Source organism: Anas acuta, chromosome 3, assembly GCF_963932015.1.
Source record: "Anas acuta chromosome 3, bAnaAcu1.1, whole genome shotgun sequence".
NCBI classification, from domain to species: Eukaryota; Metazoa; Chordata; class Aves; order Anseriformes; family Anatidae; genus Anas; species Anas acuta.
Window position 1 is genome coordinate 81577819 of NC_088981.1, and position 26147 is coordinate 81603965.

The window sequence follows — 26147 nt, forward strand, 5'->3', positions numbered from 1 at the left end:
GTGAAAGTACATGATATAAACTCCATGATATAAAATAGGAGAGTAGCCTACATCTTTACCTTTGCTAAAAGTGTAATAATTGCTTTCCTTTAAGGACACTTAGAAAAATAGATTAGGAACACAGGATTATAAAAGAGTATGCGAGTCTATTCTTAGTGTTTTCTAAGCATTTATTAGCACAAAAATGTATGGAAGATTTTTCCTGTAAACCTTATTTGGTCGGCTCAGCCTTTATAAAAGACACTTTAAAAGTACTTATACATAGATTTTTAAGAAGTTTTACTCAAAGAACACCACAGAAATATGTTAATAGACATTCCTTGAAATTTTTTTCATATACTCCCTATTTTATTTTTTTTTATAAACAAGCCAAACTTATCTAATGCAGCATTACTGTTCTTTGCCTATACAATTTGCATTAACTGCCTGTACTGCTTTTGTCTATACTTTTTCCTTCTGTTTGCCAAAAGAAGGTAGAGGTGTTATTTCCCTCTGGGTATACCAAAAGAGGAGTTGTAACTTTTTTTTTTTAAACAAAACAAACAAACAAAAAAAAAATGTGCAGGTACAGCTCAGTCTATAAATGTAGTCTCTGTTACTGGTTTTATGTTGATTTAGGGAAGACCATTCTGTAAATTGATAACTTGAGGAGCTAAATTTGACGAATCATCAGTGCCACATTAGAACTGGTTCTGTGTCAAGGTCAGCTGCGCTAGACCAGGGAGACAAATAGCTGATTTAATGCAACTGTGTAGTCCAGATCTTTTCATGCACAACCCTTGAATTTATGTGAAAACTAATGATGTCTTGAAATTTAAACATAATGAAGTTTATCTTAATATTATACAACTCCTCCATGTAATCTACAGATGTGCTGAATTTAAGTGAGTAGCTTGGCTCTTGAAAAAAGCATAATTTGCTTTCCAGAAAATCGAAGTAGGTTTATTCAAAATTATGCACGTCGGTTTAATACAGCAATAAGCAATAGGGAGGTACGGTGATGTCAAAATTCTGAATGGAAATTATATTTAAAAAATAGCATTGTTTATACTTATTTATAAGCAATCATTCCTTGATAAAACGTCAGAAATGTAGACTTAGCATTTCATCCTACTTCTGACTTTATGCTCATTAGCCTGCCTCTTATAACTGTGTATTTTTTAAGCTTAGCCTCCCCGTGTAGGAAATAGGCTTTTAAATTACAATCACAATTATGATAAAGCCAGGTTATGCTGTAAAAAGCCTCATTACTGGCCAACTTTTAAAGGACTCCATAGTGCTGCAGGAATCAATGTGTGTATATCTGATGTGAACATTGCTGGTACAGGGTAATGCTCAGGAGTCCTGTGCTTTGGTCTGTGGAATAAGGTGTAAATTTGAGCATCTTTGTATGAAACATTCTTAAATACCTTACTCTAGCTACAGTCCCCAAAGTTGCCATATTGAATGCTGAAGTTACATACTTGTTTTGTCAACATTTATCCAAATCAAATCAAACTTTTCTTGTGCTCTTTATTAATGGGAAATACAAAAGGGGCTGCTGTATCTTAAAAAGTAAAATGCAAGAACTTTTAATTGCACAGAAGTGGATCAGTGCTTTTCATGACACTGAGTTTAATCCAGCTCTTTCAGGCATTGGTGTAGGTAAGATAACTGGAAGCAGCCAGACTTACTAGTTTGAAAACTTACACCCTGAGTGGAGATTAACGGGAGATACACATACCTATAATATGTCTTTATAATGTCTTTATAATGTGTTTTCAGAAGCTTGTTTACGTTACTGGTATCAGATTCTTAATCAACTCACTGAAACAGCTAAAATAATTTGATGAATTAAGAACAGCCCATTTTGGTTAGTGGTGGTTCTGTGATGGAGGACTGATACTTTTGCTTCTTGTAACCTCAACCTGAATTGTGGGTTATGCACATTTGTTTGTACCTGCTGCTTCAACATAAGCCATGAGTTCTGCCCACTCATTCACTTCAATGACTCTACCAGATCAAAGATAATCACTTGTGCTATTTACTGGCTACATGCAGAAACCAAAACATTCGCTCATTTTAAGGTTTGAGAAAAGAGAGCAGTTCTTTTCCCTTCCTCAGCACCATTTCTATCCTTCCGTCTTCCTCTAAATGTAAACAGTGAGCAAAAATCAGGTATGCAAGAACGTTACAGTCACTGCTATGGAAATCAGGGTAAGGCTTCCTTGGACAAGGCTTCCTGAAGAAAACTTTATTCGACCTTCAACTGCTGGGTAAACTCTCTTCATTCTGTCCAGGTAACGGGAAACAACTTCTACGTCAGGTTCACCTAAGCAGATAAGCAAAAAAAAGGTTAATGTTCTCTGCAGCAGTCAAGCTCCGTACAAAACTTTAATTTACAATTGCAGTTTTAGCTCAAGTCTTAAAGCCAACAGTTTTCTGCTGCGTGTGATCCTCCTGATCAGAAGGCCTGCCATCAGGACAACGTATGGGTGTGGAGAGTTGTTTTTTGTGCACAAATGAAATCTAAAACCACCGTAGTGGTTTGTAACCAATTTTTTGGTAATCTCACCTTTTACCAAAACAAAAACCACCTTTGCTTTGTCTGGCTTTCTTTGTTTGCTTCTCTCTGTTACAATGGTAATTGCCAATCAGATGGGGGTAGGTTGAGGTCTCCCACCAGTTTTGGGTACAGTGCTATGGATCTGGTGGAGTTGTCACTTGCACCTTTTTCAAATTTAACTATTTTTATTTTTTGAGGAAGAATCTCTAGCCTGTGTGCACGAATTTTCTGGAGTGGAAGACCCTCTTGAGTCACTGCAGCTAGCCATCTCCTCTTAACCCATTTCTGATCCATGATCGTGCAATATTTCCATCTGAAAGCTTTTATTATTTTGCCCCCTCTCATTTACTGAAGATGCTACAAGAACCTTTCAGGCTGTTACCTTTCACTATTCCTAATTGTTTCTATGTGAGTTTATTCCTGTGTAAACAGTTATTCTCTAAAAACCACACCGCCGCTACCCCCCATTCAAGGCTGAATTTGATTGTAAACATCACTCCCACTTGTGAGAATCAAATCTAAATTAAAACATCCTGCAGAACCGAGGAATAGTCTGTAAGGAAGGTCCAAAAGGAAGTGTTTTTTTGGTAGTACAAACATGCTTAACTCAATTATAATTATAATCAGTCTCGAATCAGAACATACCCAGGGTAAGTTTCAGATGATACAGACGTGCTCCTAGAAGATACTTTTTTCTTTTCTTTTTTATTTTTCTTTTTAATAGGGCATTACATCTTTCTTTGTGTGTGTGTGTGTCTTCAGAAATAATTAATTTTAATCTCAAAAACTTTTCGAAGTGGCCCGTTGTCCTAAAAGATGTCTATGTTAACTGTAGGAACGCTGAATTTCTAATAGTTTATATACTACTGTAAAGGATGTTCAAACAACATTAGAAAACACCCCAGGTGCTGCTGCCTTCGGTGTGATGGGCTGCAGAACTTGTGAGAAGCCCAATGCTTTTGGAGGCATGGGGTACTGCAGAACAAGCTGGTGTCTTTTCCTCCCCTCCACCTGTGTTGCTCACCTGAGCTGCATGTCCCCAAGTAGGACAAAGCCAGTTCTGCCTTTGCAAATGCTTCCACAGAGCAGAATTTGGAGGTCTAACAGAAATAGCACCTTTCCTTTTGACCCATTGTTTGGTAATTGGTACATGTGCAAGGCAGTACGCATAATATTTAGTCTAGTGTGGTTTTTGCTTTTTCACTGATTTACCATGATCTCAGAACCACTCTCTAAGCACTGACAAGGGTCAGGTTTTTTTTTTGAAGCTTTCAAACTTCTTGAAGCTTTTATGATTTAACTGTGATTTAAAAAAAAAGTTGCTAACTAAAAGCAAAACTAGCAACCCAGAGCCATCAGATTAGAAACAAATTTATCCACTAAAAGCAAAAAATCTGACACGTATATAGGAAGATCTTTTAGCTTTCAGGAATTGTCTGCTACCTTCTTAGAGCCTGTGCTTACCTTTCTCGTATGCCAGATGTTTCTCTTTGAGCATGTGGTAGCCATCTCCACCGAAGAGCATGTAGGACGGCAGAGTCACGTTGTATATTTCATCCATCTGCAGTGGGACGTAGGTTGGGACTCTGCAGGCTGTACAAAGCACTTCTATGCTAATAACTCTGTTTCCTGGGTCTCTGGAGAGATCATAGACTACGTGGATGCCTACAAAAAGAATAGGTGTTTGAGTACTGCTTCTTTCAGTGCCTCTCAAGCACAAGGAGTTAGAAGCAGCACCCTCCATCGCTTTTAAGATTCTTTACATCAGCTTCTGTGATTGAGGTTATATTGTTCTGAGGGATACTGATAATGCTGTGTTTTCTTCACACACAAATCAAGTTTTATCCAAGCAAACCCACGAGTTTAGAGAGTTGCTGGAGTACTGCCCCGCCTTGGTTACTTGTCTGATCACCTGTTTGCTTCTTGTCATCTTTTTCACAGAAACAAATTGGGTTAGGATACTGCAAGATAAAAATACTTTCCCTGAATGCTCTCAGCACGCGCCTTTTCTTTCCATGCTCTTGTTGGTTGAGATGACTTTTAAAGTCAGCCAGTCTATTATGGATAATAAGCACTGTGCTGAAGGAAAGAAAGCTAAGCCAGGACTCAATGTTGTGGCTTCTACTTGCTGTAGAAGAATGAAGATTTCTCATTGTGAACCTTCCTCGTTAAAAGCCTGGGCAGGGCTAGGCCCTGGGAACAGCACTGCCAAGAATTCGCTGCTCAGGAAGCCACTAAAGCTAGCCCCAAGCACAGCGTCTCTTCCAACTTTGGCTCTCCTCCTCTGCATCTTCTGTCCTGAACCCTTTCCAGAGCTACTAGGTGTCTTTTCTGCTTGCTTTTTTTCTACGAGAAGGCAGTGGAAGGGCTGCTGCTGCTGCTTTATCCTAACAGTAACTCGCTGCTGTATGTGAGACATGGGCCATGCCCTTGGCACGTGGGGTTCTGGATCTTACAGGGGATTAAGTGCCCCATCACCAGCCTACATGGGGAGAAGCATGGATGGGGACATCACTCAGCCCCTGCCCGTGGAGCCTAGCTTTTCTGCTAGGTAAACAAAGGAACCCGCACAGCATCACAGGGAGAGCAGGAATAAACATGGTTGTAGCCTAGCACACATCTGGATAAGTATCTGGGGAGCTGTGATTCAAGAAACGTGTATGTTTTTAATATTAACTGTTCATCCCTAAACTATTTAGAAATTCACTGGAGCAATTCCATAGCCCGCTCGGACTAACTCTGAACACATCTCCAGCCGTTAGGCAATGGCACAAACTGATTTTGATAAACTGGAAATTGGCAACGACGTGGCAGGGAAGCCTGGTCTGGGATTTCAGGCAGGCTTTCAGTGAAGAACTGAAAACAGGAGCTTGCTGCAGCGATAACTTACAGCTCTGCCTGACCATCTCTTCCTGTAGATAATTAAACTGCTGCCAGTTATGGGTTACTGAAACAACTGGGAATCCCATCGCTGCCTGTGCGCTGTGGGGGCTCCTGTGGCTCAGCAAAAACATATTCAGGATAAATAGTGTCAGTTAGCTGGCACGCGTGAGGCACGGAGCTGGGATGCGTTGCCAGCTTGCTTTCCATTCTTAAGGAGGCAACGCAAATGCCTTCCAGGCGTCATGCAAGCAAGGCCCGCAGAGGGGTCGGCTGTTTTGGAAAACCAAGAGGAGGAAGGAAGACAGCGTACCTCCAACCTGCAGCAGCTCTCCTGTTCCTTTCCCGTACCTGTGCACACTGTGCTCAAAAGCTTCTTTCAGCGTGGAGCCTTTCAGCTTCACCAAATCGAAACGACCTCCAAATGGCAAAACAGAGAGCAAATCTTCCATAGTAATGCTACCTGGGGGAATGAGACTTTATTACATCCACTAAAAAAAATAAAAAGTTCTCAGTACTATTTTAGGACTGTTTAGCAGTATGTTTTTGACAAGGAAAATGGCAAATACAGTGTGAGAAATTGAGGTGCAGGTGAGGATCACATTGATTGTCCCAATCAATGAACCTTTGTCATTGTCATCCAGCTGAACACGACAAGTAAATCTGAGTGTGATGTAACTGCATATATTGTGTGCAATATTGTGTTCAAATACCTCTACTAAAACAGATTACAAACCATCAACCTGAGATGAAGAAAACCAGAAATTCATACTACAAGTCAGGCAATTTCTCCAATCGCTTAAGATTTACTCGTGTAGTCCTAGAGAAGGATTTAGCTAAAATGAAAAATGTGTTTTTTTTTTTTGTTGTTTGTTTGGTTTTTATAGTTTTCATTTATCTGATATCAGGAAAATAAGAACTGTAAAGAAAACCTTAGCATTCAGAAGACAAACTAATTCATTTATTCTGTGGCAGACTACAGAAAGCTTCCAGCCACCGTAGCATATGCCGCTCTATGGTAGGAGGTAAAGAGCAGCCACTGTTTTTCCTTGTTCCACAACAGCAAGGAGAGAGAACAAAATGTTAAAAAGCATCATGTACAAACAACATTAAAAACTTCCGCGAATGTCAGCCTGAGTGCAGTTGTGCTCTTATGATGGATAACTGTTTCAGAGAGTTTGAAACAGCTGCCAAACACTAAGCAAATCCCATCAAGACAAGCCTGTACCTAACACTGCATTCAGGCTTGCACAATAACTCGATTGCTCCTTCTTGATAGAGCTGTCATTCAGCACGCAGCTTTACGTACCATTAGCTCTCTGTTCATCAATGGACGACCGAATCCCACCTCCATTCAGGATGCACATCGAGACATGGTTCCACGACTTTCTATCCGGATGTCTGACGTTCTCATAAAGCTGCCAAAGGAAAATGTTTAAATTGATTTTTTAATCTTTGCTTACTCTAGGCCGTGGAAATTTACACACAATACTGAGACTGAAAACAAAGATTTTTCTATCTTCTCTAGCATTACCTTCATATCCAGTGTAAAATACTGATACCAAAAAAAAATAATGTTTTTGTTAACTTTTAAGAAGAAAAATTTTTGTCTTTTCCTGTAGAGAACTCTCAAACTTTCAAACTGGTTATGACTTGTCAGTCTCACAAAGAGAAAACTACAGGAGGGGCATGACAGAAGCCAATAAAAATCAAGAAGAGCATGTGGAAGTTGGATAGGAGTCAGTGTGCTTTCTCATCTCAAGAATAATAAAAAAAAAATAAAAATCTAGAAAAGATGCAGAGTGACAAGGGTGGACAAAGACATAGGGAAGCATCCGATCATAGCATGCTGATGTAGGGTAGGTCTGTTCTGGTAAAGAGAGGATGGAAGGAAAATATTTGATGCCTATAAAGTCATGAGTAGTGGGCACAGCAGGATGCAAACTGAAGAACAAGCAGGGACCCTTTCTCCCCTGCACCCCTAGGCTAAGTATTTGCAGCCTCTAACTTACAGGTGCATAAATCCTTTGTGTGTCCAGCTTAGTGCTCACTGGTGTTCCCTGAGGCCAGATCCATTCTTGAGATTGTAATTCTTGTTTAATGAATGGATTTTTTTTTTGCTGATTTTTCAGTCTGAGCTATACCCTCTAATTTAGCAATTGGAACAGACATCAGGATTACAAATTGTAATTCCTCAGTACCCCACAAAAAATGCTTACAATCTGCTCCTACACTCACTGCTCTCCAGCCCTGAGCACGGAGGCAGTTTGGGAACAAAAGCTTGCACACTGCAGTTAACAAGTCAGCAGTTTCTCATCTGAGTTCCTTTAAATTCCTTTGTAAATGCCATCTGCTCCTGTCAACCTGTTATCCTGAGGTTTTGGGCTCCTGTTGGAGAAGCTCCACTGAACATGGACACCTCTGTTTTGACTCAGCACAATTGTTCCATCAATCTTTCTCATTTCTCAATCTCCAGATTTCCACGCACAGCTCTAAATATTCAAGCCCATGGTACAGAAAGGTCTGTTTTTTTCCCTTACTACCCCTGAATGCACAGCACCAGACAGGAAAGCAAGCTTATAACTGGTATGGCAAAGAACATAAAGGGTGAGCCGTGTGGGTTTACAAAGAATGCAGATGGTTGGCTACGGATACCTACCTCACCAAAGTAGAGTTTGACAGCCCGAGGCAAAATGTGTATCAAGAAAATCTACAGGCTTATGAAGGACAACAAAGTGACTTTCTTTAAATGTAAAAAATGAGGAAATATATGTTTTTTTTTTCTTTTTTCCAAATAAACATACAAGAGTGGCTCGCAGGAAGAAAAAACAAGGCAGTGCCATTTTAGCAGAACTGAATGCAGAATTCCCAGATCTTAATCTAATCTGGAAATTAGCCCACGAACTAAGAATTATCATGAGGATTACAAGAAAAGCAGTAACATGGACTGGGTAAACCATGGTTCATCCTCCTCTCTCCTCTGGTCTCTGCGTGGGGTCCATCAGAGCAGGGCCACCAGCCAGGTCCCATCTCACCACCCTGGCCAGGAGCAGGGCAACTGGGGACACTGGGGCAGCCCCAGACACCCAGCACCTCCCTGGGGATGGGCAGGGCTGTGGGGAGCTGGTGACCGGTCCTGGGGCTGAGGTGGGGTCCTGGGGCAGGTGGGCAGGGACAGGGAGGGCTGGCGGTGCCCTCAGGCCCTGACAATATCCTAAGATCTTCCAGCCCCTGGGTCCTGGCTCTGTTTCATGACAAGTCTGTAGAAGGGCACTGCCAGCACTGGCTGAGACAAACGCGTTGGGCACGCTCGCTTGTCAGAGCGAGAAGCGAGGCAGCAGCATCACGGGTGACAGAGCTTAAAACTGCAGCCTCAGCACCTGCAGGAGCCAGCTGTGAACAAGCAGTTCTCTGTACGAGGATCTGTGCAGAGAATAAACTGCTCCTCGCTCTACAAAGAGAGATTTGCTGTAGCCTTGCTCCTGCCAGGCCTTTCTAAGGAATCACAAGACGTTACAGTGATGGAAAGCAGCAGAGAGCCTACACAGAGATAGTTCAGATTCTGGGAGCCCTTCATCTGCTAGCTCTCGAGTAATTACATGGATATGATTGCCACCTGTGGTGGCAACTCCTTACCACAGCATCACAGAGCAGGTTGCCCATGTTGCATTCCTGGAAGCGACACGCTTGGCTCGTCCCGTTCAGGTAAACACTGGTTTTTCCAATCTCCTGAGAGTAATTCCCCAGGTTTTTCCTCCATTTTTCCACTTCTTCTTTAATGTGCTCATCTATAAAAAGGAGGATAAAAGTGTAAAACAAGCAGTGTGGTTATTTTTAATGGGCAAAGCTTAGGAAAAACGCATGCTCGTTATGCTTCTAAAATGTCACACTTTCCCGAAGGGCTTTTCCAACAAGCTGGCATCTACTCTCGCTTTAAACAAAGCTTAGAGAGGGAGCCAGCGGAACCACACAATCCAGTGAAAATAAACTATTCCCTTGCCGCAGCAAGGCTATCTTTCTCTTACTCTTAAACGTATTTTTGCCCAGTCCAGTTGTAATCTCTGATATCTGGGGGTTTCTAGCCTCTGCCTTGGTAGATGACAGCTACTGTACAAGAATTTTTAAAATATAAGTGAGCCTGGTCTTTATTTGGCATCATCCCTCTTTTTTTTTTTTTTTCCCTTCTAAATATAGCTTCCTACCCTTTAACACAGTACAAAAAGGAATACTAGCTCAAATATCAATGCCAAGGGGAAAAAAAACACACACACACATTATAAGAATTAATTCTATATGTTCATCTGTGCAAATCTAGTTGAAAATAAACAGATACAAAGATACTTGCATATGCGGACAGATCATGTCTCTACTGCTTTATATCAGCTGTTACTTTTAAGCAATCTGCCATGTAACTTTGTCAGCAACAGCAGCATGTATAATGGTATAATGTTATGTTCAAATGTTACATTTATAAAATCAGAGCTACATAGCTGAATTTTTGCTCTTACTGATATCAGAGCGCAAAGTCTCTTATCATCATCTCATTAAATTAATATTTCACTGAGAATAACGTATGATAGCTCTGAAAACATAATTTTTAAAAGATTTATTTTATTAACGCTCTGGTAGAATCCAGAAAACCTGGTGAACGATCAGAGCTTCATACAGTAAACATGGGTGAAGAAACAGAGCATCAGGCACAGGCAATTGCAGAGCAGACAAGAAGTATGTGACACAGCCTGGGCAGAGTTATGGACAGAAAGCAGCAGAGGGACTCTCCTTCCAGCTCAAGTGTTCCAGAGCTTAAACATGGAGCACCCTCAGCACTGACAACAGGAAGATGTGGGCTTTGTACATTGTATTTGCACGTTGTCAGAGTATTCCTGTTTTTTTTTTTTTTTTTTTTTTTTAATACTTCAACATTTGTCTCCTGCCCTGAACTCTGTTCTGAAGAACCCAGTCATCATAATATTTAAAATCCTAATTACAGAGATGCCCACCATGGGTCTTGCTGAATGGTAGGGTAATGTATCACCTAACTTCCCACAAAAGGACTATCAATGATTTCCAACAGGCAAAGACATACACTGCATTTGTGCATATTCCAAGACCTTAAGGCCTTTATATCTCACTGTTTAGAAGAGGAAATATGTAAGACAATGGGTACAACAGTTACACAACCTGAAACTTGCACCAAAGTCAGCTGCAAGTGCAGGAAGCAAGCCGAATTCTTCCGCAACGTTGCGCTGTGTATTTAACACAACAGCACTTGAACTGGGGTAGAGGACTGCAGGCAGATTCAAGTTTTTAATTCACATACCTTCAGGAACACTGCTGTCCAGCAGAATAGGGTTTCCAACAGCTTCGACCACGTTTCCTTTCTCGTCGAATGTAACATTTAAGCGACCGAGATATTTTCCGTAAGCGTAAGCTTGTACGACCGGCACCTTCCTCCCATCATCTGAGTCAACCATGAATGGATAGGGGCCATCCGGCTGTTCGGTAGAGGGTGGGGTGCCTGCACGAGACAGCCATGTAAAGAGGGTCTTCAGCTTGTGTGACCTTCAAGGAATTTTTAGAATGACAATTCAAATGCCTCTCATCCTTAAAAAAAATAGATGAGCAGGATATTAAGCAGAACCAGCTATGAACGTATGAGAGGACAAGCACACATTTAATTGTCTTGTTATGTTAATTCATAAGAGAGGATGTTGTTTTCAGGACTCGAGCTCCAATAACCACCACAGTGTTTTTTAAGTTGTGACAGCACACTCCTCCATGACATCATGTCACAATAGCAACAAAGGCACTTTTCATCCTGATTATCCCAATCTAAACCTCTAAGTAGCGCACACACACAAGCCTCTGGCTGAAAAGCCCTCACACTACTTTATTGTGTATCAGCTAGAAAACAAGAATGTTAGTAAAACAGAGAGAAAAAAAGTGTAAACTTTTTTTTTTTTTTTGATAACATGCAGTAAGAATATTTACAGGGAGTTCTGTAAATTTTTTTGTACACCCAGCTGACTTTTTAATTAATTTATTTTTTTTTGCTATACCAAACTTGGTCTCCAAAATTTCAGGCAGGCTGTGAACATTTTGCAAAAGCAAACTTTATCAGTGTGAGAGTTAAGTAGTCACGGATTTAAAACACTTATCTACCTGCAAAGTTTGAAGAGCGATTAGACGCCGGACTTGGAAACAGATATGTCACAGCAAGATATTTCCAGAGAAGAGAGGTATTGGCTCAATCAGCATAGGCTTCCACAGGATTTAGAAACTATGCAGAGGAGGAAAGTGGCAGAGGAATCCGTGCAGCTCTTGCCCCAGGGGTACAAGCCTCCTCTGTGCCCTTGATAACGTTATCTGAGAGGCATCACACCTCAGATATTCCCGTCAGCATTTCCACCCCTGTCAGTGAAAACCAAGGTCAGGCGGCTCTGAGAGGTGCTGCACGCTCCATGAGAGAGCCCCACCAAATCCTGCATCTCTTTTCCCATCCTCCTGTCCACAGGACTGTTGCAGTCTGATGGGCAAGAGCTGGGGTGCCCATGGGCTGGGGAGTGCGAGAGCATGTGCACAGGACGTGAACTGGGAGGAAAGCAGGAGCCTGGCTTGCACTGCTCACCGCACAGCTGGTTTCCTCTCATTTAAGGTTGTTTATGTAACATGAAATCCAGGGATGATAAGCGTGACAAATGTTCCTTCTAGAACACTAATGCAATTCATATTTATCTCTAATCCCTTCTCTTCTCCAGCAAGAATGGCTGTAACAAATGACAAGCTGAACCAAATTCACCAGAGAACTATTTTTTTCTACTTTTACCCCAGCCAACAGAGTTGGTTTCTTGGTAGTGCCCAGACCTCTTCACTATTTGACATTTATTTGGGGAAGAATTTAAGAAATCCTGCAACTAATGAGAACCCTGAAGGATTTACGCATGCAAACGTGACTTTGGGGTTTTGGAACTGAAAAAGGAATTGGTTTTGATCTCTTGCCCTTGTTTAGTCCTTGAATGAATGGAAACATTAGCAGGAGGAAGTTATGCTTTCTGGTCTTCATTTTAGTTTCTATCTATAGTCAGTTTCTATTAGTTTCAGTTGTGAACAGGGACATTTTGACTACTACAGCAAAGATTTGTTAGTCAGTGCCTGGATGGAGCTCGTGTCTCAAAATGATGGTGGTGGTGGTCAAAGCACCACTGGGTGTGCCCCAAAGAGGTGCCACGAGTCACAGCCTGGAATTGTGAAGTGCTCAAAGGGCTGAGATCTCTGGGTTCACATCCCATCTCCACCTGTGAGAGTTCACAGGCACACCTCTTCTCATCCCAGGTGGTGCCCCACTATCAGACTGCTACAGCTGCCATTTTGAGGCACAAACTACAGGCATTGGCTAAATTGGCTAAAAAAATCCTCTCTGCAAAGGAGTCCGTGTTCTACCGTGTAAATCCACGATGAATGCACACTTCAAGTACTGTGTACATCCTTTGTTTTTCCATCTTCCTAAGAGTTGAATAAAACTGCCAAAAATGCCAGCTGCAGGCAGCAGGCTGAAAACTGGGGGAAGAAAAAAAAAAAAGAGCAAGGTCCCTGTAGGATGCACATATCAGTGCTGGAACACCCTGCCACCAGGTCTGCAAATGCTCAAGGGGAGCTGGGGCAAGTTCAGGTAAGAGAAGTTCCTGCTGGGACGAGGAAATATGAAGATGCTGTCTCTGGTGAGAAAGTGAAAGGAGGTGAGTGGGCTGAGGAGGGGATGAAAAGTGCAAACTCTTATAAGCAGTGAAGTACCTGGGTACATGGCGCTACCCTGTTAGTGAGGCACAAGTGAAATTTTGCTGAAAATTATAGAAAATTCCATTCATACTCTCAATCAGTTAATTAAGCTTCTGCTAAATCTAATGTGCTATCTTCTATGCTTTTAAAAAACACTTTTTGTTGTTGTTTTTCCACTTGTGGCACAGAGAAGGAAGCAGCACTGGAGAAGGAACGAGCTGCTGATGGCAGGCTCTGCCTGAAGTAGCAGAAGAAATTAAATCTTATTGACAATGTTCATCTCTGGAAAAGCGTTTATCTCTAGGGGAGAGAAGAATAAAGTCACATGAAAAGAGGGACTGAACAAGATAGAGGAAACATGGGAAAGGTACAAGCATTTTTTAATGGCAAGCTTAAGTTAAAGCCTATGAATGCAGAATCAGACTCCACATAAGATGAATGTTAGTATCACTCTGAAGTTTTATATGACTGATTTTCTTGGTTTTGTCACATATAAGGCTAAATGTAAACATCTTGTTTACTCTTTTATCTATCTAAACTTGAAACACATACTGTATGTGTGGCAATAATTTAATATTTAACATTACCACCTGTGTCCAGCTTTGTCTAGGTGACCTTGCACATCTGCAGCAGTAAGGAACATTTCAGTGAGTTAGGGCACTTCTTGCTCACTGACTGTTTAGATAGTTTCTTCCATGGAAGTTATGGAGAGGTACCAGCTGTGAAACTGGCCCAGCACTGCCAGCAATAAACTACATCTGTGAAAGTTTTCTGAGCTTAAGGAGAAACTATCAGTTTCAGCTTTTTCTAAAGAAATAACATTCCAGTAAGTAGTAAAATACCTGTATAGAGAAATGTGTTTGTATGTCCTCCGACTACAACATCCACTCCTCTCACTTTTCGGGCGATATCTTTGTCCACAGTAAAACCAGAGTGTCCTAGTGCAATGATTTTGTTCACGCCCATCGCAGTAAGTTTGTTCACTTGTATTTGTAATGCTTCAATTTCATCTTCAAAGATTACGTCATTACCTTAAAAAAAAAAAAAAAAGGAAGAAGCATGAATGTATTTACAAAGTACCTTAATTACTATTTTTTCCAACAGATACTATGTGATAGTGATATTATTTTATGTAACTAATGAAACTTTGAATAGCAGTGGCTTTCAAAAATACTTAGTTGGCTCAAGCTCCTAATCTGATCTGATGTTCTCCAGTCTCTCAAGAGTCCCTGCGTGCTTAGACAAATTCAATTTTTTTTTCCACTGAAATGTGTATACTTGCCTATACTAAATGTTATAACTCCATTAAAAATAAATACAATTATGCCAATTGTGGCATCGCAAATTAAATGGCTTTTACTGTTATTATGATGATGATTATGATTGTTATTAAGCAAGGAGAAAGGAGACTTCCAGACTTAATGTCAGTAAGTGCTTGGATATAAACACTAGTATAGCACTATAAAGTGTTTTTCTTCCCCTATTGTATTTCTTTGAGATCTTCCACCTCCTCCTGGGTTCTCTCTCTCTCTTTGTACTGTAGACTCATCTCATTTTCCCCCCTCTTCTGAGGCTTTAAACATCAACTTCTTCAAAGTCCTGCACTACACTCTGAACTGCCTTTTTATACAAACTATCTCACCTAACGAACCGCTAATACCAAATGGCAGCACAGAGCACAACTGAGCTGCTGTCCCAAAATGAGAACATAAAGAATGGAAAGTCCAGAAAGGAGAAAGCTCCTCTGGACTACAATGTTGGGAAACTCACAGTCTTTCCGAAATGTTTCTGTGCCTGCTGAAGTTATTCTAACGTGACAAATGGTTACAGGAACGCTAGACAAACATGCACTTTCAACCTGGCCACAGTGTTTATGGTTGCGCAAAAGGACTTCCTATGTAAGAGGCTAATTTCTTTGACCAAGATTTAAGAACAAAGTTTAAGAACACAGTCAACAACTGTAATCGCAAACTCTCCAGTGAAGACAGCTGAAAAACGGTTCCTACCAATTCTCCATCTACCTAATGCCTCTCCTGCCTGTGGAGTTTTTTTGATCAAACGGTTTTGAAATATGCCTTTAAAGTCAAAAGATTTACATTATTTCATAACAAAGGGAGGAGTGAAACTAATTCATGATTCAATGCAAAACGTCTCAGGAAATGAAGAGGAAACTGCCACAATGGAAGAGATAAAAGAGGGTTATATAAATTGGTTAACCACCACACCCACTGAATAGTTCTACAACTGCCAGAGGGAATCTCTGTACTGCACATTTCGGAGTAAATTGTGTAGAGCATCCCCACATTTTCTTCCTGTGGACCTCTTCTTAGGATCAAAGAGTCATAAAGTAATTGAGGTTGGAAGGGACCTCCGGGGGCCATCGACTCCAAAACCCACTTGGAGCAGGAACTCAAAGCCAGATGAGGCTGCTCAGGGCCCTGTCCAAGCCAGCTGAAAATCCACAGCCTCGCTGGGCAACCTGTTTCAGGGCTTAACCGCTCTGACCGTGACAAATCTTTTCCTTACATCCCGCCATAATTTCCTGTGGTGCTACTTGAGCCCATTGTCTTTTGTCCTTTCTCTGGGCCCTTCTCAAAAGAGTTTCTTCCTGTCTTCTCTATAAACCCCCTTAAGACAGTGAAAGACTGCAATTAGATTCCCTTCAGCTTTTCTTCTCCAGGCCACCAAGTTCAGCCTCTCTTTGTACATCCTTGTGGTTGACAGAAGCTGGGCCTAGTTCATGGCTCCTGGCAGAAGACAAAGTGCAAGAAGCGCACCTTGAGTGTAGGCCCGTCAAGGTGCTCATCTCACCTCCTGTGGCCACGCACACCACAGTGTGGGGATCAGTTATGAGAGCTGAGACCTCCAAAGGGTCAAACATGGACTTGCTGTGACAGCAGGCACTTCTCTGCACCTCTCCTCACCCTCAAAAAGGGATTTCTGCTTTGGGGATGCAGGGACTGCCCTCATATCCTCCCCTTGACCTAGTCATGGCTTACCACACAACTTGGTGTCTCTGCCACTGCAACACTTCATCAGACTTAGCTGAAATTGCCCAGCAGGTTCAAAAATTGTACAGTGAGGAACCACAAGAGAAATTTAATTCCTCATTTTTCTAGGAAATCAGGCAAAAAGCACCATACGGCCTAGTACTCCATTCCCCTTTTTTTCTAAAACATCTGAATTGAAATATTGGCCTTAAATAAGAGTTACCTGTTGCTTGTGTCAGTATTTCACTCCTCTCTCAACTTACTAAATGGAGGTGACATCCTCTTCTCTTTCTAGCTGGAGGTAGAGTTTCAGATAAAACATCCAAACAAAGCAAGGAAAAAGAACTGGCTGCACGTTAACAATGTTACGCAAGCCAGCCAGGACAAAGTGGGATAAATGGAATTTCAAATTCCATTTTAAGAAAACTGGCCAAGTTGATATTTTTAGTAAATATTTTGCTGCCTGCAGGGCTTTAGACTAAGCTTCTTTGGGTTTCTACCTTACACAAAAAGACAGTGGACAAAATGAGACATAATACTTTACAGCACCAAACACGTATGGGGCACCCCTCAGGACAGATAAAAGTATTTGCTATTTTGGGGGTTTACAACATACTGTCAGAACAAAAGCAAGTGAGCCACTAGCATCTAATATGGGAAATATAGTCTTGGGAGGGATTGCCAGCGCAAAGCAAGTACATAGACAACTCTGTCAGTGTACCAAGGTATGAACATCTCTTGCAGGACACGTAGCTGGGCATTCAGCTGAGATAGCTGTATACAGCACCACAGAGGGGAACTTTAGAGAAACTGCCAATTGGCTGTAATCTATAAATTGTGCTAAGTGTTCCTCATCCCTATGGTTTCCAAACAGTAACATTAACAGTACCTTCAGCGGAGATTACTTGTTCCTTTGTAATGGGAACAGTGAGATTTAAGGACTTTTTAATTTTAGTATGTTGATAGATATTTTGCACTATGAAAAGTACAAGCTGTAATCTCATAATTGTGTTGTAGTAATTGAGACTTAACAATGGAAGAAATCACACTCTCAAAAAAATTTCTGTGGAAAGTAGTCATGTAGGAATTCACGTTTCAGCAATTTCAAGCTTCCTATTTTGAAGCCTTGAGAATGCCCTAAGAGCGTACAGCATGCCAAAGCAATTATTGCAGAGGCTGAGCAAACTGAATCAGCTGGAATAAGTGTGTAGAGATAAGCAAGGTGCTGAGCTTAAAATTCATTGAATATCATATTCATTGGACTAAGGAATTAGGTTGAAAATTATTTTGCCACTAACCTACCTCTGCCATGATGTTATCCATCTGAATGACTGCTGGATACTGGTGATATGCTGTCACTGAGCTACACTAACATGTCCTGAACTCACATTTTCAAAGCTTCCAAATGTTCCTCCACACACAATGAGTAGGCAAAACAGAACGTTATAAAAACCCTGATTGCTATAAATGGTAGCTGTTAGATTTTGCCCTGCTGTTCCGTTACACTGTGGAATAGAAGTACCCTACTTAGCTTAGGGCTGCTTTAGCTGCATATATGGAGATAACCAACCTTCCCTTCTAATAGTGTTTTTTCTAGTTGTGGCCGCTGTTAAAAATGTCTCAGCATATTGAGACATAGAATATAATACTTAGATATTACTGGAAGAGTATTTAAATGCTTCAGAAGATCACTCCAACACTATCTGGATTTTGCTCTAGTATAATTATTTGCAAGAAAGTTAACCTGATGATCTCGTGGCACCAGCACAATTGTGTGGAAGAAGAGCCAAGATCTACTTTATTAACTCTTAGAGAAGAACAATACTGGACGAAATTGGCTATACATTCATTTCTCAAACTCAGCATGATGTCAGATGACACACGCTCATGCACAGGTGAAATTCTGTTGTCTACATGAAATACCAATCAATTTTCTTTTTCACTGGAGGACAAATAAGACAAGACTCCCCAAAACACAGCATTGTAAAATAGGAGTCAGACACAGAAGTCTGCTCTGACCTCAGACACCCACTTCCAAATAGCTTAAACAAACAGGAATTAAACAGAACAGAAGGAACATTTTTTACATCATACCTCCTTTAAGTACTGAATATTCCTTTTCTCAGGAACATTATACATTACTTATTTATTACTATGCATTGGAAAGAGATGTAATAATATGAAGTCCTTTTTCAGTCTGGAAAATGTTTTAAATCAATGTTTAGGGCACCCCAGTTTCTTTTAAAACCCACTGCAAAAAAAAGCAGGAAAGAAAGTCTGACTTTCTCAGAGGGGCGCTGAACTGTGAGCAGGCAGTGACTCAGATCTGCTATGGTTGATTTAAATGTTTTCATTTTATTTATAATTATTTGTTTCCATTTCATTTTATTGAAAACAAAAACCCTTAAATGTTGGAATAAATAGTCAAAAACGGACAAGTCTCTTCCTCATCAACTCTAATTTTACTCATGAATGAAGCAATTGTTGTAAAAGTTGAATGGGTGTTCCTTCTGTAGTCTAAATTCTGGAAATATCCGAGAGGCCAAAAACATCTTGGGCAACTTCTGCTTCAAAAACACAGAAGCAGCTCTCCTTGCTTTTACTAGTGCTTAAGCAAGGATGCATCCACGAGCAAAATTTCAACACAGTGATGTCTTTGTTTCAATACACATCACTCTAAACGTAAGCTGTATTCATGACTTCAAACTTATATAAATGGATAAATAGCAGAATGAATATAAATTACAAAGACACCAATAACACTCCCAAAGCACCCCCTCTCTCCTCCCCAGCTTTCCCACAATCTCACTGGCCTTCTAAGAATATATTCTTAGATAATTCAGCGACGCTAGATAATTCAGTTCTGCACGAAAAAAATTGTGTCAACAAATTTTTACCAGTTTAAAAATTAGGCAGTTAAAAGGCTCGATCATACAGGGATTTCCTGAGAAAACAACAAACTTTTCAACTGAAACCATTCATCATCTTTTGATTCAGAGAAGTAGGTAAGTAATACAATAGCAATAAAGGGAATAGACTTACATACTAAAGAAAACATACCTGGCTGTGAAAGAAAGGAAGTTTCCTTTGTTGTATAGCCAACGATGCCTATTTTTTCGGAGCCAATATGTATTATTTTATAAGGATAAACGTATTTCATCATTTCATTTCCTAATGGGCTGTTTCCCTTAATGTTTGCGCTCAGGATTGTAAAATTAGCGTTTCGAAGTAGGGGATCCAATAATCCTCTCACACCTTCATCAAACTCATGGTTGCCCAAAGCCTGTGGAAAAGCAAGAAGAAAATCTAAGACCCGACATCCAATACTCAATATAAATACTGTCATCTCCCCTCTTGTAGTTTAAAGCCATTCCCCCTTGTCCTGTCGTTATCTGCCGGTGTAAAAAGTTGCTCTCCAAGAACACCGTAGCTTGTTAAAAAAAACACATTCCTGTTTCTGACAAACACAGAAATGTTATTCTTTTTTTTTTTTTTTTTAGGTTTTTGCTTTTCAGATGCTCTTACGTCAACGCAGATGTGAAAGTCAGAATGTAAAACCTATCTAAATACGGGTCTGCATTCATACACCAAATTAGAACCCAGCGGTTTTTCATCCTGTAACTGCAAGAGGGAGGCTTAACAATAACCATCAAGGAAAACATGCATTTTGTGCATGGAAAACACATTGTTAAAAAAAAAATAGAAAAAGAAAAAAAAAGTAAGTGCTACATGCCAATGACAATATATTTTATCTCTAAATAAAACATGTATTTTAAGAGCTTGTGCTTGGAGCACAGTTCATATTTACGCTAACATTTAGCAAGAGTTTGTGTGCTCTATCACAACAGGAAAATGTAATTTTCCAGCTATTATCCATATGCAGAAGCTCTAACATGACGAAGAAGATCCAATATCAGGCAGTGAGGGTCTCCGTAGGCGATCTGCACTAGATATGTGTGCATACAGGTTTAGCGTCCTCAACACTGTGAAGTCTGAGGAGTATCACAGAAAACGAGCAGCCCGGTTTCTTCAGTAGCAAGATAATACTACCAAGAAGAGGTTGTTCTGTTGGGTTAGGTTGCTAAACAGAAAATAATGGTCTTACCTTAAAAAGGCCACAGAATCGCTCATCCCCACCCTGTTTTCGTGCTCAGCCCAAGTTGCCGCATGCCTGTGCCTGCAAGTTTGGCAACAGCCAGCAAATCCCTGCAGAGAGCAGCTGTGCAGAAGCTCAACACACGCAAGAGCCTTGTAGCACATTTTGGTGTGAGGAAAGAAAAGGCTTTCTCTATGGAAATGTGGCCATGGAGTAAGTTGGCACACGTAACAATTTCCAGGTGGGAACTGGAGCAGAGCACGAAACGGGTGGTAAAGTCAATTAGCCAGCTCTTCTAAACAAAAGCTTGCTTGTAATTTCATCCCGAAGATTAAGTTGGGAAAGCTGTATTCATCACCTAAGAAGACCGATATACCTCTCTGCTCTACTTAGACACACAAATCCATGTGGTTGTTCCAGTTTTTAGTCCCCAAACAGACTACATCTCGTGGCAGCCCTGGCAGGACCCTGAAGCCACTACAAGCACGAAAGGCCAGCAGGTTTGATCACTGGTGTCTTTCTTTCAGGGGAGACAAAACCAAACCAAAACAACAAGAAAAACAACAACCAACCAACCAACAACCAGAAGGAATAAAAAAAGGAACCAAACCCTACAGAAACTTGTTTCAGTGCCCGTTGATGTTCCCAAAGGCTGGCCACAGATTGATTGAGCATCTCGGTACGGTAACAGGCCATTTTCTTTTGGCTGCTGCATTTACCTTCTGTTCCTCTTAATTACACAATTACACCCCAAAACAACTGGTTGCAGATTAAGTAGGAATTTGAATTGTGTGTAACTGCCATTAGCTCATCATGGAAAAAAAAGAAACACGCTTATGAAACCTTGTTTCTCTTGGCTTTGTAGCTTGGGTTTGGATTGTTTCATGTCCATTAGGATAAAAGCTTTGATCAAAACTTTTCCCATGGTAGGGGTGGCTATAAAATCTCTTGTTCATGAGAAATCACTGGTGTCTAATAATATTTTTGATCAGGCTTTTCCTCTGGGGAGGAGGACACGGATCATTTGGGGTTTCTTTACCCAACCACCCTTATGTACAGAGCTTCTCTGACTCTGTATCTTCGCGATGAACCTTCACCAAATCCAAATGCGCTGGCCAATGTAAGTGTAAATCACAGCAGGGAATAAACAGAAACATGCAGGCACACAGCATGTGGTCATTTGATCCTCCTTTTCACAAGAAACCAGGCTAAAAATATTTCAGAAAATCACAAAACAATTTAACATGAGGATGAGAATTAGCAGTAAAACTGGAACGCTTCTCTCATCCCTCCCGTTACCGTCTTTGTTGTATTTACTGTGACGATTTTGGAGCGATTAACCCCAAAAGGCAAAGCTAGTGACAGGAAGATTTGGAAGGGGATGCCTAGCTAAACAGGAGAAAATAGGTTTGAGGGAAAAACAGGCATAAATGGGAAAAGGAGAAACCTAAAGAAGGAAATTTGTCCCACTTGTGGAGCAGACCTCTGATAACATTGCCAGGCTGCTCCAGACCCTCCCATGGCTCTCCTGGCCTCATCCTGTAACAACCTCTGTGACTCATGTTCCCTCCTTCATCCTGTTTGCAATCCTATTCCAGTGTTTTAGCTTCTAACCATTTCGGTAATCCCCACTGCTTCTTCTACAGCTGTGGCTTCCCAAATTCTGCTTAAAGAAACACTAGCTCATCTCTCCCCAGCACAGCTCTTACCTCACTCCCTGTGCAAGTGGTCGACTACTTCCCCTAAGGCATGAGCATCCAGCACAAGCCTCTGGATGTCCAGTAAGGTCTGGGCTTATTTTTGTTTATTTATTTTTTAATCTTATTATGACGAAAAAGGAAACGGGACCTCCTAGCCAAACTGCTGATGCGTCTTCCTACATAACGTATTCCTAAAGCTGGGCGCTAGCTGGACACTGATGATTTTGCCTAAAGGAATTTCTTCTTGTGATATGACCAGGAACCAAACAAGCTCCTGGCTCATCCATCAGACAGTCAAACCAGCAAATGTTAAGGCTGAGAAAGAGCAGCCAGCAGCAACCTTTGGGAAGAAAGGTGAGCAAAACCATCCCGAGCTCTCTCCCTGCGCTGCAGAAACCCAAAGCACTTCCCAGCTCTCAGGAAAGGCACGTCCTGCAGGCACACATTCCTCCCCATCGCCACTGGGAGGAAAACCCCTGGTGGTGTTTGTTTTAGGATTAGGACAAGGTTCATCAGGCCAAGCAAACAGAGCAGCATCCTCCCCAGAGCCGCCCCTCTGGCATGAGGTGTGTTTAGCCCAGGAGAGCGCGCTGGGACAACACTTTCCCTTCTGTCGCTGCTCTGGGCCAGAGGGAAGAAGCGGCTGAAGCCATTTTTGCTGGGAAAGGAAAGCTCAGTCCTTTCCTGAGAAAGCAAAAAGATAAAGACAGAGGACGTGATACGCCCAGAACAAGATTTTTCCCTCAAGCTGCCAGCCTGGACGAAATAAATCTCAAATGTAAACTCTCAATAAATAAACTCTCAAATGTAGGTTCCATCTCTCTCCTCCTTTCTGGGGTTGTACACAAGCAAAATAAGCCACAGTAATCCTTTACACAGGAACAGGCTGAGAAGCGGAGAGAAAAGACCTAAGCATCCCCCAGCCTCATCCCAAATCCCTCAGTCTTCCTCTCAGCACTCGGTAGAGCAGAAGAGGCAGCGTGAGGGCACAGCTCCCTCTGAAGCACTCTGCTATAGTCACCGAGCGGCTCACACCACTACTGCAGCCACCCACAGCCACCTCACGCCCAGACCCTCACATCTCCAAACCTGCTGGCACCAGCCTCAAGCAGGTTAAAACCCCAAACCCTATTGGAACAGCACCACCACCGCGTGCCTCTTGACCCTTCCCACAGGATTGAAGCCAGATGAGCTGCCAGCAGCGAGCCCCCCAGCACGGCTTTGACCCCTTGGCATGGCTGTGACCCCTCTGCTGCAATCCAGGCTCCTCTCACCCCCTGGACACCCCAGGAGCGAGGAAAGCCACCCTCCATCACCCCAAAAGAGCGGGATAACCCCCCTCTCCCCTCCACCCCTCTTTACCATGGCGTCGTAGCGCAGCAGGTTCATGAAGTGGACGGCCTCCTGGCCCTTGTAGCGGGAGAACCAGACGGTGCCCTGGTACTGATCCCCGGCGTCCAGCAGCAGCACCGCGCCTCCCCCCGGGGCCGCCCGCTCGGCCGCCACCCTCGCCGCCCGCCGCGCCACGCCGCCCTCCCCGCAACCCCGCGGGGCCCCCGCGCAGCCCCGCGCCTCCACCCGCGCGTGGACGTCGTTGGTGTGCAGCACCGTCAGCCGCAGCCGAGCCGCCGCCGATGGGCAGAGGGGCAGGGACAGGCACAGGGACAGCCACAGCGCGGCCACCCGCCGCCACATCCCTCCCCGCTGTCCCCTCGCTCCACCCCCGCGGTCCCTTCTCGGTGCCCCCCGGTGCGCCCCGGTGCGCCCTGGTGCGCCCTGGTGCGCCCTGGTGCGCCCCGGTTCTCCCCCCCGGTGCTCGCGAAGTGGTGGCACGGGAAGGCGAAAAGGCAGCCGGCAGCGAGGGGACAAACTCCAGGGAGGCTCCTCGGTGAGTGGTTGGGCTGCTGGAAGGGCTTTCTCAACCTTTCGCGGTGGCTCGCAGCGTCCCACCCAGCCTTTCCCCTCCTCCTCTTTTTTCTCCGGCGGTGCTGAAAATAAAAGAGCGAGCGGCTCCTGCAGCCCTCGGGATGGCTTAGGCGGCTCGAAGGGCTGCTTTAATTAGGGTTTTAGTGTTTGCAGCTCGTGGATCGCTTTCAAGAGGATTTCCGTGGTTAAATGCTGAGCGTACGGTTGTGGCTTGGCATGTGCCTGCTGAGGGGAAAAAACAGGAACGCCGATGCCCTAAATAAACAACTCGCGAGGGGTCCTGTGCCATTTCGGGCCATCAACGCAGCCCCCAGCCTGCCCCTTTTAAGCTGTGTGCCCACAGCGTGTCCTGCTCCTAATAAACGAGCAAATTATCCGGAGAATGAAATCGTGGAAAGTGAGCTTTTCATGTGCTTTAACTTCCCTATAAGTCCCTGCACCCTATGGACAGCCTCAAACTGTAAGCAGTGACCAACTGGTCGATTACCTATTAGTTTATCTATTTGTTTATTTATTTATTTATTTTCTTAAAAGCAGAAGTTTCCCCATCGCACGAAAAAAAAAGCGACGGTTTCCTACAAACGTTGCGGAGGCTGCAAGCGTTGCTCCCTCCTTTCCGCCGGGTGATGTCACGCCACGGTTTCCTGGGCACCCAAAGTCCGTGGGATGGAATCTGAACTCATTTGGTCTGCTTTGTTTCCCCAGATGGCTGGGAAGCGAATGAACCTGTATTTTCCTCCATGGTGGCTCCGCTCCGCTGTCCCCACGCTCCCACGCGTGACGTGAATTAAAATAGCTCTGTGGCATCTCCTCATTTCCTTGGATGACTGTGCTGTGCCGTGCCTATCCCGTCCCAGGAAAACCCTTCATGGCACAAGCCACGTTGGCAAAACCCGGAGTCGCATTTCCTCTCCTCCTTTCCACATCTCCCTCTCCTGGCTCTTGCAGGCTGCCTTGCTGGGATCCAGCCCAAAGCCAAGACATTTACACGTAGGTGTCCACAAGTAGGTGCCCACGCCTGCGCCAGTTTGGTCGAGCTTTCACTGTGGCCACTGGAAATCTGGTCAGGACAGTCACTGGCGTGCACGCATGTGTGCACGTAACACCATTTCTGTTGTTGTCGCCTTATCCTTCTTCACCAGTCATCATTCACAGCCACGTTATTTTTAAAGAAATGCTTGTTCTGCCCACCACAGCTATGTGCAAACATAGAAACACAGGGAAAAAAAAATAAAAATAACTTAAAAAAAGAGGTAGGGAGCAGAACATCCTTGCACACACAATATTGTCTTTGACTTGCCCAGCCCAGCCCAGCTCAACCACAAACTCCACCGAGCTCTTCCGTGTCTGGAACGGGCGTGCTTTAGTCTGGGCTGGGAGAGTGTGTCAGAAACAGCCCGGGATGCCCTGGGGCACTGCTCCTTGTGTTTTAGGGGTGGGCTGTGGAGTGCTCGTGGAGGGCCCACCCCGTGTCTCTTGTGCCTGCTGGCCATGGCCATCCACAGCGTCCCCTTTATCAAGCTTCTGGTTCTGCAAGGATCTCACCTCTTGTAACATCCACATACGAGGTGGTCGGACACCCAGTGGGCATCCTCTTGCTGTGGGAAGGGCTCTCTGATGACAGTGAAAACTGTCACCATGAAAAACATCTTGTTGGGCATGAACTGAGGCAAGAGGAGGGAGCAGGTGGTGGACCAGCCTTGTGCTGAAAACCGCTGCTCCACAGCCAGGATGCCCAGAGTGGGGATATCTGAGTGAGGGGACATGTTACTGAAACAGGATGAAAAAATGTGCCAGAAAACATGTGTCTATGAGGAAGAGGGAAGGGCTAAACGGAGGAAAAAAGTGTTGTGTTCATAACTGTTAGCTGACTCCTTTCTTTTTCCACTTCTGCTCCTCTGAAATCGGTGTGCTCTAGGATGAGTCAGTGGTGCATCCTGTGACACTGGAGGTTGGTCCTTGTATTCAGCATGAGCACATGTCCCTGGAAAGCTCTCCCAGAGCTCCTTGAATCATTTCTCACCCAGGAGAAATGGCTCTGGCACGGGCTAAAGATACTCACCAGAAATGTCGCAAACCTTGGTTGAGCAAGGGTGAGTTCCACACGCAGCCAGCAGTACCTCGAGAGAGCATGGGCATTGTCTCTCCTTCGCTGTGGTTTCTCTCTAGGAAGTGGGTTGCTCTGTGTTGTTCCCCTAGGTCACTCCACAGACTTGTACGGACAACGAGCTCTT

The 26147-nt window shown here is 43.2% G+C and overlaps 1 protein-coding gene across 1 annotated transcript; it reads right to left on the reverse strand.

Moving 5' to 3' along the window:
* Positions 1–348: 348 nt before the first annotated feature.
* On the reverse strand, positions 349–23863 carry NT5E (5'-nucleotidase ecto). Its single transcript, XM_068678029.1, has 9 exons — positions 23350–23863; positions 19252–19474; positions 14044–14232; positions 10746–10943; positions 9062–9213; positions 6735–6843; positions 5739–5888; positions 4010–4210; positions 349–2311 (listed from the first exon to the last, which is right to left on the reverse strand). The coding sequence occupies exons 1-9, from the start codon at positions 23680–23682 to the stop codon at positions 2154–2156; spliced, it is 1713 nt and encodes a 570-aa protein (XP_068534130.1). The 5' UTR covers positions 23683–23863; the 3' UTR covers positions 349–2153.
* Positions 23864–26147: the final 2284 nt, after the last annotated feature.

Coding starts and splice junctions, on each gene's coding strand:
- NT5E (XM_068678029.1), bottom strand. CDS start 23,682: ATGTGGCGGCGGGTGGCCGCGCTGTGGCTGTCCCTGTGCCTGTCCCTG. Junction 10,944..14,043: donor AAACACATTTCTCTATACAG/GTATTTTACTAC, acceptor TGTCTCGTGCAG/GCACCCCACCCTCTACCGAA. Junction 4,211..5,738: donor AGAGCTGCTGCAGGTTGGAG/GTACGCTGTCTT, acceptor TTCTTTTTGTAG/GCATCCACGTAGTCTATGAT.